Source organism: Nerophis lumbriciformis, linkage group LG01 (genome assembly GCF_033978685.3).
Source record: "Nerophis lumbriciformis linkage group LG01, RoL_Nlum_v2.1, whole genome shotgun sequence".
In the NCBI taxonomy this organism is placed as follows: Eukaryota; Metazoa; Chordata; class Actinopteri; order Syngnathiformes; family Syngnathidae; genus Nerophis; species Nerophis lumbriciformis.
Window position 1 is genome coordinate 46,920,098 of NC_084548.2, and position 19,014 is coordinate 46,939,111.

Sequence of the window (19,014 nt, forward strand, 5' to 3'; positions counted from 1 at the left end):
AATGAATGTTTAAAATAATAGTAATACATAAATAAATAAATAAAGTACAATAATATTAATGTATGGCATTCATGTGCACAGAACCTACCTTTTACATGCTATATCATATAAAATATATCATATAAATCAACACAATCAATTAGCATGTTAAATGGGTGTGCATTTTGTAATCATACAGTAGGAATTGTTATTTGTGGTAAAGTTGTACAGGGACATATTTGAGTGACGGGATGGACCGGAAGCTATATTAAGTAAAGATAGCCACTGATGTATATGTGTATGTGTCATGTGTGTATTGTATAAATAAAAAGACCCAATGATTATTCAAATGTTTCACTTTTTTGAGTGAATTAATATTAACTTGCGGATTACTGGATCGCTTGACAGACGGTAGCGGCAGTTGTAAGTTAGTGTTCATTTCAAACTGTCACTAACTCTTCTTAGCGTGCTCAATTTTGAGGGACCAGGACGAAATAGTGTTGTGTGGCAATTTTTTGTGTGGTGTTGTTTCCTTATTTGTCATTATTCCAAGCTTATTATCAGATCCTACCCGTCCGTGTTTATGCGTAGCAGCAGCACTTGAAATGAATGTGACAGTGTGTCATAATTACGACAATCAACTGGATAAAAAAAAATACAGATAGCTGTATCATTCGTCCAGAATCTTCCTGAATGCACCAAATTAGGAATATACTGGTACGCGATATACATTTCAAGTAATGAGGAACACAGAAAAAAAAACAAAATTGCACTAATAATTGTATAGTAGTAGGGTTGAGCATCTATCCAATGTGAGACAATTTGATATGTATGTAGACGCAAGGAAAGCAATCAGATTCTGAAACAAAATAGTTTAAAGTTAAGGATTTTACAGTTTTGGCATATTGCAATAGAGAGGTTCCGAATTTTTCCGGTAATTATCCCACAATTCATTGCTGGAGTCCATTTTGAAGGGCAAGCGCTAAACGCAATACTTAGGAACTATTCGGAGGAAGACAACATTGCACACGCTTTGATACGATCGAGAAATAGTGCAAATCATTAGATCAGAAGTCCCTTGTCCTTGCAAGGAGAAAACAGCCGATCAACTGATCAACAAGTCTGAGTGGAGCAGAAACTATGACAGATTCCCTGATGTCTCATACTATGACTTTGTGAACTACCGAATTGTTTAACCCAACCCATTTTACACATTGAAGGACTTTCAAATTGATAAGAGTCTAGAAAGCCTTGACCGCTTTGTTTGTGGATGGACTTGTGACGTTTGCGTTTATCTGTAAAAACCCAGCGGACTTTATGTCGTCAATTCAGGCTAGAGAGATGCACTCAGCAATGATCCGACCCAAGTTTGACACCCTGGATAATCACGGATAACCAATATAATGTCATCAGCACACTGTGACTGTAAGGCAGGATTGGGAGAATGATGTTCTTATGTCGCTTCAATTTTTTCATATGTGGAGGCTACAGTCTGGATGAGAGAAGTGAGTACTATTTTTGTCAATGCAACTATTATCTAAGTGCTTCAACAAGCACATCAAGTTAAGGCAAAGTGGCGCTGTCATTTATCTAGATTCATTTTTACTTACATTTTCTTAATTACTTGAAATGAAATGATCCGAACAAACACAAAGTCATCATAGCATGTAACATCTTTGTTGATTACAGCAACCCATGCTCGTCTTTGCCGTTCACCCTTCTTTTGATCCGCTTCAGTTTGTCCAGAAATACGCTAAGAAATGCGATAAAAGCTAGTAATACATCTCCCACCTTGATTGTGGCAGTTGACAATCGCAGACGTCGTCGGCACTATTAGTATCACTACTTGAATGATGAGCAACAACAGGCATGACACAAACAAAGCCTTCGGATATGGCCTACGGCTATGCATTGTGGGAAATGTAGAAAAATCCAAATCCCTCTACAGTATCAAATTTATTGTTCTTCTGAAAAATCGTAATCCTTTTCGTGTTGCACATTTTGCCATTCCCTTGTCATCTACTCTTTGCTTGTTTGAATTACTGTGACAAGTCCCGCAAGAGTTTCACGGGAAGCGAGAAAGGGACAGACAAAGTAAGTGAGAGAGAGAGCGACAGAGGGCTGTAGACACTGAACAGACTTCCAGCAATGGAGCAGATAGATTAAACCGATTTATAACTTTGTAATCGGGCCATCGACCAGTCCATTTTACGTTTTGATCAATCCAGGGACCTGTGTACTGATGCACCCATATTTCAAATTACAACCAATTTCCCCTTTTTATATTATTTGTTACATGCCTACTTAGTAGACAATGTTTAACTTCAAGATGAAGGACATCAAAACAAGGCATGCTCACTAGTCTGTGTTTCAGTATACTTTTTTTGACATCAAACAATTACAAGGTAAAAATAATAATAATAATAATAAGAATAATAATAGTTACAATGTATTGTCGCACTGAAGACTCACTGTTTTAATAAATAAATGTCATTTGAATAATGTATTTATTGATATGATAATAAATGAGGCAGCACGGTGGAACGGGGGTTAGTGCATGTGCCTCATAACACAAAGGTCCTGTGTTCGGATAGGTTGATTGGCAACACTAAATTGGCCCTAGTGTGTGAATGTGAGTGTTGTCTGTCTATCTGTGTTGGCCCTGCGATGAGGTGACGACTTGTCCAGGGTGTACCCCGCCTTCCGCCTGAGCGCAGCTGAGATAGGTTTCAGCACCCCCCGCTACCCCGAAAGGGACAAGCGGTAGAAAATGGATGGGTGGATGGATAATAAATGACAAATGAGTCAGTGCCTTCTACATTTAAATGTCACGTTTGCATTTGTCATTGCTCGGAAATTGATATTTGTATATATAGAATGTAACTAATACGATAACCAATATGGATATTGTGCAAACATCTCAACATCAATAGCACTAATTAAAAAAACTAAGGTAATTGCCATTGTTATTATTGGAAATAGTAAGAGGATGCAGTGTGTATGGATGAAACACAATTATCTGATGCATTTAATCATAATGTACTAATCAACATATTCTAATTACAAAAGTACCTCAACTTCAATTGATTCTATGACCGAGCCCCAAACTAAAAACACTCAATTTCATGGACATAATGGTGACATTGCTGGTAATATGAGCCGAGGCGCACATGAGGCAACACACACACACACAGAGCTTTTACAAGAGGAAACAGAGTGGAGACAGAATAGGGAGATTGGAAATGTTTTGCTTCAAAACTAACAATAAAGTTAAAGCTAAAAACACTTTTCTCTGCAAGCGGTCCTTTAAAACATAGCTAGCAGGAGGCAAACGTCCATCCGGTTTTTTAACTACTTCTAAATCACTAATCCTTGTCTATTTTGTATTATCATAACATCTTTTCCAATTTGTTCATTGTTTATAAACTCAGAAAATACGTCCCTGGATGACTTTAAAATGACCACTGTATGACCCTGTAACTACTTGGTATTGAATCGATACCCAAATGTGTAGTATCACACAAATTGTATCCAAACAACCGAATAATAAGTGCTTATTACATTTGAACAGAAGTGTACACAGAACATGTTAAAACAAAAATATTAACAGCAAATGAACACGAATATTATTAATCCATCCATTTTCTATGTCCCTCATAATTTTGCCAAAATAATACAATGAGAAATGACACATTGTTACTGCATACTAAACTTGAAGTTGTCTAGTATGTTCACTATGTTATTCAATGCCAAAACTGTTCTTTGATTGCAAAAACATATGTTTAATGTAACAAATTAAAATAAACCAATGACATTTTTTGCATGATCCCTTTTTAGTATCAAGTATCAAAGTATCAAAATACATTTTGGTGCCGGTACCGATACCAAAATATTTGTTTGTCACAAAAAACATTCATGAAGTTTGGTTCTTTTATGAATTTATAATGGGTCTACTGAAAATGTGACCAAATCTGCTGGGTTAAAAGTATACATACAGCAATGTTAATATTTGGTTACATGTCCCCTGGCAAGTTTCACTGCAATAAGGCACTTTTGGTAGCCATCCACAAGCTTCTGACAAGCTTCTGGTTGTATTTTTGACCACTCCACTTGACAAAATTGGTGCAGTTCAGCTAAATGTGTTGGTTTTCCGACATGTACTTGTTTCTTCAGCGTTGTCCACACGTTTAAGTCAGGACTTTGGAAAGGCCATTCTAAAACCTTAATTCTAGCCTGATTTAGCCATTCCTGTAACACTTGACGTGTGTTTGGGGTCATTGTCCTGTTGGGTGTTCTAACTGGGACAATGAAAAAGGAAGATTACGTCCAAATTATTCAGGATAGCCTAAAATCATCAACCCAGAGGTTGGGTCTTGGGTGCAGTTGGGTGTTCCAACAGGACAATGACCCCAAACACACGTCACAAGTGGTAAAAGAATGGCTAAATCAGGCTAGAATTAAGGTTTTAGAATGGCCTTCCCAAAGTCCTGACTTAAACCTTATTGAGAACATGTGGACAATGCTGAAGAAACAAGTCCATGTCAGAAAACCAAAACATTTAGCTGAACTGCACCAATTTTGTCAAGAGGAGTGGTCAAAAATTCAACCAGAAGCTTGTGGATGGCTACCCAAAGTGCCTTATTGCAGTGAAACTTGCCAAGGGACATGTAACCAAATATTAACATTGCTGTATGTATACTTTTGACCCAGCAGATTTGCTCACATTTTCAGTAGACCCATAATAAATTCATAAAAGAACCAAACTTCATGAATGTTTTTTGTGACAAACAAGTATGTGCTCCAATGACTATATAACAAAGAAATAAGAGTTGCAGAAACGATTGGAAACCAAGACAGCCATGACATTATGTCTTTCACAAGCAGTGTTGGGACTAACGCGTTATTTGTAACGCGTTACTGTAACGCCGTTAGTTTCGGCGGTAACTAGTAATCTAACGCATTATTTTTTATATTCAGTAACTCAGTTACCAGTACTACATGATGCGTTACTGCGTTATTCTACGTTATTTTTTATGTAGTATCGGCTAGAAACAGAAGATCTGAGTGTGTTTTATTGCAGCGCTGCGGTGGAAAAGAAGAGGCGTGCTTTGTGTGGGGGGAGGCGGGGGGGTTCCCAGACCGTAGTTGAGGGGCGCAGGGAGACGTTCCTCCAGGGCCTATGTACTTCGGGGCTAACAACCTTCACTTTACCCGGAAGTGGGTCTTTACAGCTGAGGGTGAATGACGACCCGGCGGTTTGTTGCAACTTTGTGACTTTATTGGACGCAGCCATCCACCAAGCTAGAGCACCTGCACACACTCACTGTTGCCGGTCCCTCACTTCTCTCGCCCACTCACTCACTGACGTCACTCACCTCACATGCTGTCATATCTTAAAGGGCCACACACACACACACATACGCTACTCTCATAACAACTAACATAACATCATGGTGAAGCCAGAAGTCGAGTGTCTTAACATTCTCACTACTTTTCTTTTGTCGAGCACAAAGAAAAGAACATTTTAGTTAAATGTAAGTTGTGTCTAGGATCAAAGATCCTATCTACTTAAAGTTAAAGTGCCATTATGTTGCAGTTATTTAAAATAGTTTTGTCAATTTGTTCTGGCCTGAAATAAATTGGCCCTTTGAAACATATATTTGTCTTTGTGTGTTGTATGTAGACCACATTGTTTGTGTGTTGTATGTAGACCACATTGCTTAGCAGAGTTCAGTGATGCAAATGCATGTCAAGATGATCAACAGATTGTATTATTCTCCAGTGCAATAACAGTACTGAAATGAAGGCTAAAAGGGCATTAATGGGAGCCTTAAAAAAAAAAGGGGAAAAAATAAGTAACTAAATAGTTACTTTTCACAGTAACGCATTACTTTTTGGTGTAAGTAACTGAGTTAGTAACTGAGTTACTTTTGAAACAAAGTAACTAGTAACTGTAACTAGTTACTGGTTTTCAGTAACTAACCCAACACTGTTCACAAGTGTATGTAAACTTTTGACCACGACTGTACGTTGAATACAGTAAGTGAACATACTATTAGTGATTGCTGTGACACAAAATACTATAAATATAACCTTCATTCTACTCTTTTTTTTCAGACATGTTGACATGTTAATATGCAATGTAATTCAATATAACCTAGTATGCATGTTCAAAATACACTAAACCACGACCATTACCAGAAATAAAAAACTGCATGCGGGAAAAGCTTGAGTTAATACAATGAGGATGTGACAGAGAATATGTTGGTTTTGAAAACAGAGGACAACGCCTGTGGCCTGCCTTGTGGTGAAGTCTGGGGATTGCATTCGCAAAGCTTTGACCTTGCCCTGTACTTGAAAGCAGGAAGTGCATGAGGGGGGGAGGAGACGGTGAGAGGAGCCCTCCCTAGTGACCTGGGTTTTACTGTGGAGTGCCAGGTCATCTGATATTTCCTCCAAGGCAGCCCAGGAAACTAACCTGCTCAGGGCCATGCACAAATCTACTGGCAGGGTCGGGAGGTTGCTGAAGCTGGACGCCATCACAAGACTATGCCGGGTTCAGATTCAAATGCAATTAGACTGAGAAGAGAAGTATACACACAGGGGAGAAGGATAGAAGTATACGCTGAAGAATCACTGAAAAGGTGCGAAAATCATAAAGAATGAGAGAAGAGGGAAAAAGTTTTCCTTTTTTTCTCTGTATGACAATGATAAATGCATCTAAACGTAGAGAAGCATGAAGGTGGCGATTAAAAAGTACGCTTTGGTTCAATGCAAGAAAACCTACTGAATCATTTTTTGGTTTGTTTGCACTTCATGAATTCTTAATGCACAAGCAATAACATATCACACGTTTATTGCATGTAAGCTCGGGCACAATATTACTCTTTAAAGAAGAGAAGTGAGTGAATCAGTTCAAGCAAGTATAACGTCCAACTAGCCTTTACGATTGTTTGAGCACATCTAATAGGATGCGGTGGATCTACTGGTGAGACGGATGGTCAGAGGGGTGAGACAGAAACAGACATATAAGAGAGGAGAGACAGAGAAAATGGAGATAAAACAATGGGGTGTGAGCAGAATATGGGCTGTTGACAGCTGCACTTGGCATCTGTTAAAGTGTTGCATGGCTGTTCTACGAGTCCCTCCGCTGGGGTAAAAAGATATCCTCCACCCCCACTACCTCTCTGCTCATTAGGACTTCCATGGGGCTTCCATGGGATCCCCAAACTGATTAGAGTTGAGGACTGTCCACTGTAGATCCACTTTTTTCTCTGCCTCAACACCTCATGTCTGACCAACAACACAGCAAATGAGGTTTGTACTGCTACCCCAGAGCAAGATGGTAGTTTGTGTTTGCATGTTCTCTTAGTGCTTTTATTGGGGTTTATCTAGCTACCTCTCAAAGTCCAAAGTCAGGCGTTTAGGTTAAAAGGGATGTTTACAACTTGCTCACAGTTAAATTTTTCAAAGCAAAAAAGATCACAAAAAACACTGCTATCTTATGTTACCATTAGAATAAATACTTGGACCAATATTGTTCAATCTTCATACAAACAACATTTGTAAAGTTACAAAGGACTTGAAGGTAAATGGGTTATAGTGCTTCTCAACCTTCAAGGTACTCAAATCGCTTTGACAATATTTCCACATCCACACACACATTCCCACACTGATGGCGGGAACTGCCATGCAAGGCCCTAACCACGACCCATCAGGAGCAAGGGTGAAGTGTCTTGCTCAAGGACACAACTAACGTGTCCAGGATGGCAGAGGATGGCTGCTCGCTAGTGTTACCGTATCTGAGTTATTGTGCAGAAATGTGGGGAAACAACTGCAATTGTGCGCTTCATTCACTAAAGGTGTTACAAAAAAGAATTAGAATAACACATGTGACCCCCCCACTGTCACTGTTTGACCTTAAAGGGGAACATTATCACAATTTCAGAATGGTTAAAACCATTAAAAATCAGTTCCCAGTGGCTTATTATATTTTTCGAAGTTTTTTTAAAAATTTTACCCATCACGCAATATCCCTAAAAAAAGCTTCAAAGTGCCTGATTTTAACTATCGTTATAAACACCCGTCCATTTTCCTGTGACGTCACATAGTGAATACAAACAAACATGGCGGAAAGAACAGCAAGCTATAGCGACATTAGCTCGTATTCAGACTCGGATTTCAGCGGCTTAAGCGATTCAACAGATTACGAATGTATTGAAACGGATGGTTGTAGTGTGCAGGCAGGTAGCGAAAACGAAATTGAAGAAGAAACTGAAGCTATTGAGCCATATCGGTTTGAACCGTATGCAAGCGAAACCGACGAAAACGACACGACAGCCAGCGACACGGGAGAAAGCGAGGACGAATTCGGCGATCGCCTTCTAACCAACGATTGGTATGTGTTTGTTTGGCATTAAAGGAAACTAACAACTATGAACTATGTTTACAGCATATGAAATACATTTGGCAACAACATGCACTTTGAGAGTGCAGACAGCCCAATTTTCATCAATTAATATATTCTGTAGACATACCCTCATCCGCTCTCTTTTCCTGAAAGCTGATCTGTCCAGTTTTGGAGTTGATGTCAGCAGGCCAGGGAAGCTAGGGTCGATATTCTTCTCTTGATCATCTTCGGTGGCATAAGGGACGGAGCCAAGACATCCAGGGGGTTTAGCTTGCTCGTCTGCGGGAGCAAACTGCCGCCATTGCTTGCCGTGCTACCGAAGTCCTTTGTCCCTAAATTGCTCACACACTCCGGCAGATTCAATAGGGGTCTGGCGGCAGATTTCTTTGACTTTATCGTTGGAAATGCATCCGCTTTGAGTGTCGCAGAATATCCACACATTCTTGCCATCTCTGTCGTAGCATAGCTTTCGTCGGTAAAGTGTGCGGAACAAACGTCCAATTTCTTGCCACTTTCGCATCTTTGGGCCACTGGTTCAACTTGAATCCGTCCCTGTTCGTGTTGTTACACCCTCCGACAACACACCGACGAGGCATGATGTCTCCAAGGTACAGAAAACAGTCGAAAAAACGAAAAATAACAGAGCTGATTTGACTCGGTGTTTGAGAAAATGGCAGATTGCTTCCCGATGTGACGTCATCGCTCCGAGAGCGAATATTAGAAAGGCGTTTAATTCGCCAAAATTCACCCATTTAGAGTTCGGAAATCGGTTAAAAAATATATGGTCTTTTTTCTGCAACATCAAGGTATATATTGACGCTTACATAGGTCTGGTGATAATGTTCCCCTTTAAACTTCCTTACAAACCGTGCACATTTGTAAGGAAGCACCACATGGACAAACAACAAACATTCAATCTTTTTAGTCAGTAAAAAGTATGCACTCAAACAAATTATAACATTCCACTCACCATGGCTCTGAACAGGTGGCTAAAAGAGTCAGGGTGGGGGTTGAGGGCTTTACATAGGTGAACACACCTGCCTTGACTGATTAGGCCTAATTTGGACCGAACCATGGTTCTCAAAAGCTGGGTGTTACAGAAGGACACTGGACATTTAAAAGTTATGTTATCCAAGCCTGAATACACTGCATGTGAATACTTTTGGATGTGTGATGGTTATTTATGGTGTATTTTACAAAAGAACGGCATTCTTAATTCCCTCTGTCAAATTGGTCCCAGCTAGTGGGAGGGGCTATGGGCTATTTAAGTTGGAAAATTCAATTTTTCTGACAGTCTGCTGTCTGTCGCTGCCGAAGGAGGTTCTCTGTCCTGAGCAGGAGCTCAGGTCTCCATGCATCAAACATCTACTGAGATTTTGGGTGCTTTGTTTCCTCTTGTTGTTGTTCACCTTTTGACACTTAGGGATTTAAATAAATGTTTGCAAACTGTACAACTGCGTGCCTTGCCATCCTTGGTTTGAAAGTCTGGTTTGCAAAGGTTATATTACCTTCACCCGAGGCGGGGTGTGACAATACATAATGTTGGATATAGAGAACATACAAACCCTTAATTTATTAAATCAAAAATATTGAAATTCAACGACTGGGTGCATTTGCAAACAGCTAAAATTATGTACAGAGCAAACTCTAACCTGCTGCCCAAGAATGTACAACAATTCTTCTCAACGAAAGAGGAGAATATAACCTAAGAGGAAAATCTAATTTAAAACGTTTACGTATGTACAACACTTAAGACCTTCAGCATATCCGTATGTGGAATTAAATTATGGAAGGGATTAAACAAGGACATCAAATAAAGCACGAATATGATTCAGAGACTGTTCAGACCACAAGTGTTCACAAAGTACAAAGAAGAACAATTATGATGAACATCTTGAACCTGAAAAGGAGATAATGATTATTTATGTATTTAATATTTGTTTACTTATTTATGGTATATTCATTTTTTTATTTATGTATTTATTCACTGTTCTGTTAGAAACAGAGAACAAAGAAATGGGATACAACTGCTATAATATGAAAAGGGGTAGGATTGAATAAGCTCTACTTCTTCCTACTCCTTTTCGGGCGTGCTGTAATGAAACAACTGGAAATATGTGATGCATTACATTATATCGTATGCATGTTCGAAATAAACTGAATGGAAACTGAACTGAATTAGTGGTTTAACAGAATGCATTTGTTTTACCGTTGTGCGTATTTTTCACAATTAGACTTGTCCAGGGTGTATCCCGCCTTCCGCCCGAATGCAGCTGACACGATCTGAAAGACTATCATTAGCTTACTACACTCAAGGCTAATGCGCGCAGACATGTTATGTACGTCATTACACCGTAGGAGCAGTGAGAGGGTAGGATATACTGTGTGAAATACATTGGAAAGTTAGCGCCCTGTAGGCATCTGTGTAAATGTTGCAAACAGCCCCTTTAACAGCAGACTAAATTAGTTGTTAAATTTGGTTGTGTATCGATGACTGTTTGTGTGTTTAATGCCTGATATTCACAGGATGTGGAACGCCAGCGAAACCTAATCGCCACGGAATGGTACCGCCATCTGGTCTCCTGCAATCCCCTCCGCCGTTCTGTAGCTGGGGGCATGGCCCCCTCCAGCTTCATGCGGACCTGAGTGACGTGTCGACAGCCTGTTTTCACGTCCGCTTTCCCACAATATAAACAGCATGCCTGCCCAATCACGTTATAACTGTAGAATGATCGAGGGCGAGTTCTTGGTTTCTTATGTGGGTTTATTGTTAGGCAGTTTCATTGACGTCCTCCCAGCGCGGTAACAACACACAACAACAGCAGTCACGTTTTCGTCTACCGTAAAGCAGTTTGTCTGCCGTAAACAGCAATGTTGTGACACTCTTAAACAGGACAATACTGCCATCTACTGTACATGCATATGTGACAATAACATCTAGGGCTTTTAGAGAGTGCAGTGCACAACTGCGCACACAACAAGGAGACGAAGCAGACGAACGAGGAAGATACAGCCATGAAATACGCTTGTAAGTTCCAAGCCGCAGATGCGATTGGACCTGGATAGCCTCCGGGAAGAAGTAGTGGACTACCAAGTGCTTGGCAGTGAAGATCTTCTTCAGGAAGCAAAGATTGACCGGTTTTGGGCCATGCTAGGGAGAGATGGAAGATTCCAGACTCTAGTGCCACACAGCAATGCATCATCAGAGAGGGTGTTCAGCATGGTTAGAAAAATAGTGACAGAGAATAGAACAAGGATGGACAATTCAACCCTTAACTCAACAATGAGTAGATGAGTGTTATGTGTGTAAATAAATGAACACTGAAATTAAAGTATTTATTTTATTTATATATATATATATATATATATATATATATAATAAAATAAATACACATATAGCTAGAATTCACTGAAAGTCAAGTATTTCTTATATATATATATATATATATATATATATATATATATATATATATATATATATATATATATGAAATGACTTGGTGAATTCTAGCTGTAAATATATTCCTTCCCTCTTAACCACGCCCCCAACCACGACCCCGCCCCACCCCCTACCCCCGCCCCACCTACCCCCCACCCCCCGAAATCGGAGGTCTCAAGGTTGGCAAGGATGGTTGCGGCTTCGCGATGCAGTGAAATAGCGCAGACTTGTAAAAAAACCTCGCAAATCTGCGCTTATTAATGTGATAAAGTAAACACTGAAGTGAACAACGTCTCAAGCCTTGCTGTCGATCAATACCCACAGGTGGGCATCTCTGTGATGGCATTGACTTCACTTCACTCGTGGAAAAGATGACAGTTTCGCCTTTATTTTTTGGTAGCAGGCAATAACACAACACTAACATCATTGCCACTAACCACACCCCTGCTTACCAGACCCGCATATCAGCTGCCATTTGACACAGGACCCCATATATGCCCGTATATGATTCTTTACTTTGGACCTTCAGAATCAGCATTTGGGTCAACAAGGTCAAATCATGTCTAAAAACCTTAGGACTTTTAAAAGTGTAAAATATGATCCACCTTAAAGACAAACTATTTTATTTTGAAGTAAACCAGATAAAGTTTGTGCATGACTTTCTGTACAACACAAGCAGATTTTAGCAAAATTGTGATTCGATGTGTTGCAAAGATCGTCAAAATTTAAAGCCCTGCATACAGTATATTTAGAGCAAGGATGCGCAATGTCACCGCCATGTCATTTAATGTAATGTTATTACCGTTACATAGGGGGTTGAAATGGACACATTGACTTAAATAAAAACGGAAACAGTCCGCCGCCGTGGCGATGACGTTCCGCATTCCTTTCACATCCTGTGGAAATCAGGGGTAAAGGTGTACCCTCTCGCTAAATCTAAATCAGCTTGGATAATCTCCGGCTCTTCAAAACGTGTAAAATTTAAGTGGTTTTAAAAAGGATGTATGTATGACTGTACCCAAAACCCAATAGTTTTCTTGCATCAGTTTGAAAAAAAGCATCATCAACTGATTTAATTTTCCACCCTAGAAGTTGGAAGAGTAAAGTCAATCCACCCATCATTTAACATTACTCATAGTTTTGGGATCAATTAGGTATTGATCCTGGTTAGCTTTTTTTCAGTCGTTGGTCAGCGGCTGTGTTCACATTTGTGCTTGGTGTGCTGGTCTTACGATCACTGTGAAAAAAACGGAAGCAATCTCTCAGGGAGCCATTGCTTATTTCTCAGCACCGCATGCCTCTGTGCTCCCATAATCAATGTTCACAACAGTTGCTGGTCCAGCAACACAATCCTTTTTATGTCACACAGAACTGGTCAGGCCTTCAGTTATTTCCAGCGAGATTCCATGTGTTCTTTGTACTCTAATCGATGACCAGTGACCAGAATCGGCTGGTTTTCATCTTGATCAGCCATGGCTGGTGACCTCTTGAAGCTGGTCAAATATGTTTCTAACATGTAAAATGACTTTTTAAAAAGTAAAACTAACTTTTAGTAAATGCATGTACAGCAAACAACTACATTGATTTTATGAAGTATGTATTATGAAATGATGATGTAGTGTTAATCTACCTTGGAGAGCAGACTCTCCTCAAAGGACATACCGTTCCTTTGAGGGTCGATGTTTTGGGCAGATCTTACAGGGTTCAGGGAAGCTTGCATTTATACGCCAAATAATTAGCCGAAAGACACTTCATATCTCAAAACACTCATAAGTTAGGACACTTGTAAGTCAAAGCAATGTATTCGAATGTAGATGTGACCTCTCTGTTGTGAATATGTTTGATTCAAATGCCATTTTGGAATGAAACTTAATAAAATGTTGTTTCCACACAATACAAAATGTAATGTACATTTCAACTACAGTACAGGCTTTCTTTAAATTTGGCATTTAGAATTAAGGTTGCATTACCAAGGGATAACTAAACAACGTTTCAGCTGGCTATGGTTTTGCAGCCAAAGGCTAACAGTTGACTGAGTATATTTTATTTGCAATGTTTGCAGTGCTGCCATCATACTGTATGCCTGCAGTGCTGAACGCAATTATTTGGGTCTGCAAAACTGCAGTGTAAAATACAAGATAAACCTGGAGGTCTGATGAATAGGGTTTGTGTGAGTGCAGATCAGATGTTGGCGACACAGAATTGGACGTAAAGTTGACTGAAATGAAATACATTCATCTCTGTCAGCCATAATTAGGCTACATTGAGACCCTGTGGTTATTGCTATGGATGTGTATGTGCCTGCTGTTCTAAAGCCCATATGGGACCTCCCACTGCTGTACCCTTGAGAAATGTGTCCTGTGCAATGATTCTTCTGCACCTCTCCCTACGCTTAATTCTTTGTCCTTTCGGTGCTAACTTTTGGCAAAGGCTTGTAGACATGTCCTATTAAAATATGTTGCACCACATTAGTATACAGGAGGAATATATGTACGAATGTGCACAAGCATCCATTGGAAAGTTTTGTCTGACCTCTGATATCTACGCTGCACATCATTCACATCACTCACTACGTTTCCATGGACTAAATTAGTTTGATTTCTCAAATAGTCATTTTTTTTGTGTATTTTCACACACTATGTGTGAAGTCAAAGTGTCCATTCACACTCTCAAATGCAACTATTCGTCATACGCCTTGTGTTTTACCGTACTCTGGTGGGGTTCTTATTTCATTTTAGCGCGGATAAATGAATTATTTTTACGGTTGACCTATGACGTCAAACTAGGATTTTTCAGATCCTTACAACTGATGTCCACTGTGATATTGACACAGATTACAAATATCAATCAATCAATCACCCAATCAATCAATTGATTCCTTTATTGTCATTGTCATAATAACACTTAAGTCATACATGTCAAAGAGATTTTGTTTGAGCTTTGTCTAGCGGCATAGAAACTGCATTAATGTGCAGGTTGACCATAGTTTATATTAGCATTGTCAAGAATATTACATCTCTAATGGCTATGTTGATGTTTGATTACAGACAGCATCAAGAAAATGTCTTGGACTGCACTACGGACACGACGCTACTACCAAGAATGTATCGGGTCGGATGCAAAGAAAGGCGGCGAAAGAGTGTTTTCGGAAAAAAAAGTCGGACAAAAAAATCATGGAAACAACACTTTTGAATGTCTCTAAATTCATTCAAAAGGCTCTGTGGATTGATGGAAGGAGTTTTAAATCTGAAGGAAAAGACCGTTTGATATCCAGAGGAAGGTTGCTAATGTTCTGGACTATCTTGACCGTTGTGGGAAAGTTAATCAGTTGGCTTGCACAAATGCAGCGTGAAGGGGTTTGTTTACGCTTTATTAATCGCCTTTAATATACCTGCTTCATTGTCTTTCATCTCCTTAGTATTTTGTCTGGGAGTCTGAATTAAGCCTGCATTTTACATTTCCTTACCTACCTTCTTAAATAAATATGTTTATTTTTTTCTACCATTGATGCACTTCAAAATATTCTGTTATTTTAAATTGTGATTTTACAAATTAAAAATTACATTTGTTGCTGTTTTTATTGAATGGTATCTGCTTCCGGGTTGTATCCCGCGCATTGAGACTGGTGCTTGTGTGAAACCAATGATGTTATGTCGTTCGCGAACGATTTGTTCGAACGAACAAATCTTTTGAGTGAACGTACTGAACCGAATCACTTCATGAACTGATTCGTTCCTTTCTCAGTTCAGTTGAGCTCCGCCGCGACCATGCCGGTATGAGTGGAACTGGCACATTCTATGACTCACTGAACCCTCGACATCGGCGAACAACGCAGCCAGCTACTCATCATGGGGGCGGGGGGAGAGACTGAGCGAACGATTCGTTCACCGCGGATTAACGACCTGAATCACTCAGTGAACGACAAAATCAGGACTCGCGAACCTACTGACACAGAGAACTGACTGTGTCGCGGAGGAGGACGTTACATTGAGGCTCTCGTTCAGTCACTGTGCGCGTCGTTCATTGGGTGCTGAGGGCTTGTGTCGTTCGCGAACTGACACACACCGAGATCTGCCGCTGGGGAAGCTGTTACTGACTGACTCATGATTCGCCGACCTGCACACAGAACTGCTGCTGCAGAAGTGATTCAGGTTCACGTACTGAACTGTGCTGACTGTGGCGCTGTGTCAGTCACTCACTGCCTGGTGTACTGCATGCACAGAGCTGTGTAAGGACTCGCGTTCACCCTATTTGCTGCTTCTCCCGCGAATGTCTGCACTGTACTGTACTACGCACGCCCCCCCCCCCCCCCCCCCCCCCATTTTTTTTTTTTGGGGGGGGGGGGGGAGGATTCGGTGAACACATTTTTTGAACGACTCAATTTAAGGAACTGATTCTAGTGATTCAGTACAGTCAAAGGAACTGCCGATCCCATCACTAGAAGCCAAGTGTCCTCTACGGCCACACACACCCCCTCGAGAAATCTGGTTTCCAATCGCATAATCCAGGTGTGTTGGTCCGACTTTTCAAAAAACGATAACGATCGGATTAAGGTGACTGTAGGACGCTTATTTAGAGCTGAACTATTTTACAAATTGGACTAATTTAGTGCATGGACACTTACTGATTGAAGCACCTCACCTCACAGAGTCAGCCGCTGCTGACACCTTGACCAAAAGGCACCTAGCCGTAGAGGCCCATGACTATGACCTTATACAGTCCCTCTACTACTCCCCAAATCTAGTCCTTAACTTTTCTAATCTGAATTGTGTCCAGCACAAGAGAAAACACCTGCAGTAGAAGTCAAACTATAAGGAGTGATTGTTTGTGCTTACCCTCAGAATATGGTTTCCCTTTGACAGATGCTGTTGTTGTGGTAAAAAGCACACATTTAAAGTACCTGCCAGATTGTACAACCAACAGCCAGAAGGTCGATTCTTTCTGGATATTTCAAAATGTGATAAGCAGAAGACATTTTGTGTTTGCTTTCCACGAGACAAATATTGCAATGAAAATCCAATGTGAGAGCATTACATCGTATCAAAATACAAATGGGCTGTGATTTATCTCACATTGTAACAATACTCAGTAAACACTGCCTTCTAAATATCACTCAAATTGGAGAGGAGCAATGTAATTGAGCACAAATAAGTAGACAGTGGAATTTAGAAGGTCACCATTTTATAGCAGTCATGCCAGCTATCATTGAGGCTCCCTGCACCTTACAGATGAGGGCAGGAAGGTGGGCGGTTAGCAGAGACTCCCCTGGCTTCTATATGCAAATTAGCAGAAAGCTGTCTAGTGTGAGTCCAATGGTGTATTTATTTCAGCCTCTAGAATCAATTAATGCCCACATTATCCTCTGAATTACACTATTCAGTGCCGCCAAATGACTAAAGCGTCCTTGCATGAAACCAATTTCAAACTTTCAATCCGAGATACACCCGATTCCACCCAAAACCTGTCTACTGAAATCCCTGGTTTATTTGACTTGAACCCATAGATGCAGGAAATAAGTGTGTTAATATGTCTGTGCACTGAATGCAATAACCTCATCTGGTTTTGGTTCAAATTGGGTAGTGAATTGCAGCATGTTCGTGAGTTAAGAATATGGGATACTGTACATGCAGACTAAAGACAGTGGAAGTACAGTTGAAGGTCAAAAGACTAAAGAGCACAATTAACCGGTGCTAAATAACATACACAAACTAAAAATGTACTATTAGTGGGCGTGTTGCGGATCATCTACTAAGAATAAGTAGTACAGACCACCATATTTAAATGAGGTTTTTGTGTGTACCGGCTATGACCACTGAGAGTAGTTTACTCCAAATCCATGGCATCACGCTCCAAAACGTGTTGTTTGCAATGTTGTGGAACAATGCAATACACAACTATAACCACATAACTATGAATAAAATATGTATATAAAATATGCATATATATATATATATATATATATATATATATATATATATATATACATATATGTATGTGTGAGAACAAAAATCACAAGACTACTTCATCTCTACAGGCCTGTTTCATGAGGGGTTCCCTCAGTCATCTCCTGATGATTGAGGGAACCCCTCCTGATGATTGAGGGAACCCCTCATGAAACAGGCCTGTAGAGATGAAGTAGTCTTGTGATTTTTTTTCTCACACATACATATATTGCGCTCTACTACGGTATCGAGCACTATTTTTTGGATAACCTTATTAAGACATATATATATATACATATATATATATATATATATATATATGTATATAAGTGGGGCGGCATGGCGTAGTGGGTAGAGCAACCGTGCCAGAAACCTGAGGGTTGCAGGTTCGCTCCCCGCCTCTTCCATCCAAAAATCGCTGCCGTTGTGTCCTTGGGCGGGACACTTCACCCTTTGCCCCCGGTGCCACTCACACCGGTGAACTGAATGATGAATGATAGGTGGTGGTCGGAGGGGCCGTTGGCGCAAATTGCAGCCACGCTTCTGTCAGTCTACCCCAGGGCAGCTGTGGCTATGAAAGTAGCTTACCACCACCAGGTGTGAATGAATGATGGGTTCCACATGTAAAGCGACTTTGGGTACTTAGAAAAGCGCTATATAAATCCCAGTTATTATTATTATATATATATATATATATATATATATATATATATATTAGGGTTGTACGGTATACCGGTGTGAGTATAGTACCGCGGTACTAATGAATCATTTTTGGTACTATATTGCCTCTGAAAAGTACCGGTTCCGCAACCCCCCGCGCCCGCGTCGTCGTCACGTTGTGACATTGCTGGTTTACGAGCAGAGGAGCATGTTGGGTGGCACACAATCACGGAGTACTTACAAGCAGACACAGTGTTAAGACAGAAAAGGGAGAACGGACGAATTTTGGTCTAAAAACTAACGATAAGGGTGAAGTTATAACACTGAAACACCCTCAGGAAGAGGTGCTTTAAGACATGGCTAGCTAGCTAGCGGCTAACGTCCATCCGCCGTCAGCAGTGTTTTAGCGACTTCTAAATCACTAATCCTGGTCTCCATGGCGACAAATAAAGTACGTTTCTTACAAGTATCACCCCTGCAGGACGAAGAATAGCTAAACATGCTTCACTACACACCATAGCTCACCGGCATCAAAATGTAAACAAATGCCATTGGTGGATCGATACCCGACATCCACTGTAATG

At 40.3% G+C, this 19,014-nt stretch overlaps 1 protein-coding gene across 9 annotated transcripts in view; it reads right to left on the reverse strand.

The window, feature by feature from the left end:
• camta1a (calmodulin binding transcription activator 1a) overlaps positions 1-19,014 on the reverse strand; it is a 740,802-nt gene that overhangs the window by 448,965 nt on the left and 272,823 nt on the right. Inside the window, exon 1 of one of the 9 annotated variants that reach the window (XM_061984671.1) lies at positions 9,360-9,393. The exons of the other annotated variants lie outside the window; for them this stretch is intronic. Within the exon in view, the coding sequence (XP_061840655.1) occupies positions 9,360-9,362 (3 nt within the window). The 5' untranslated portion in view covers positions 9,363-9,393. Of the gene's footprint in view, positions 1-9,359; positions 9,394-19,014 lie in introns of those variants that run through there. 9 annotated transcript variants of the gene reach the window in all.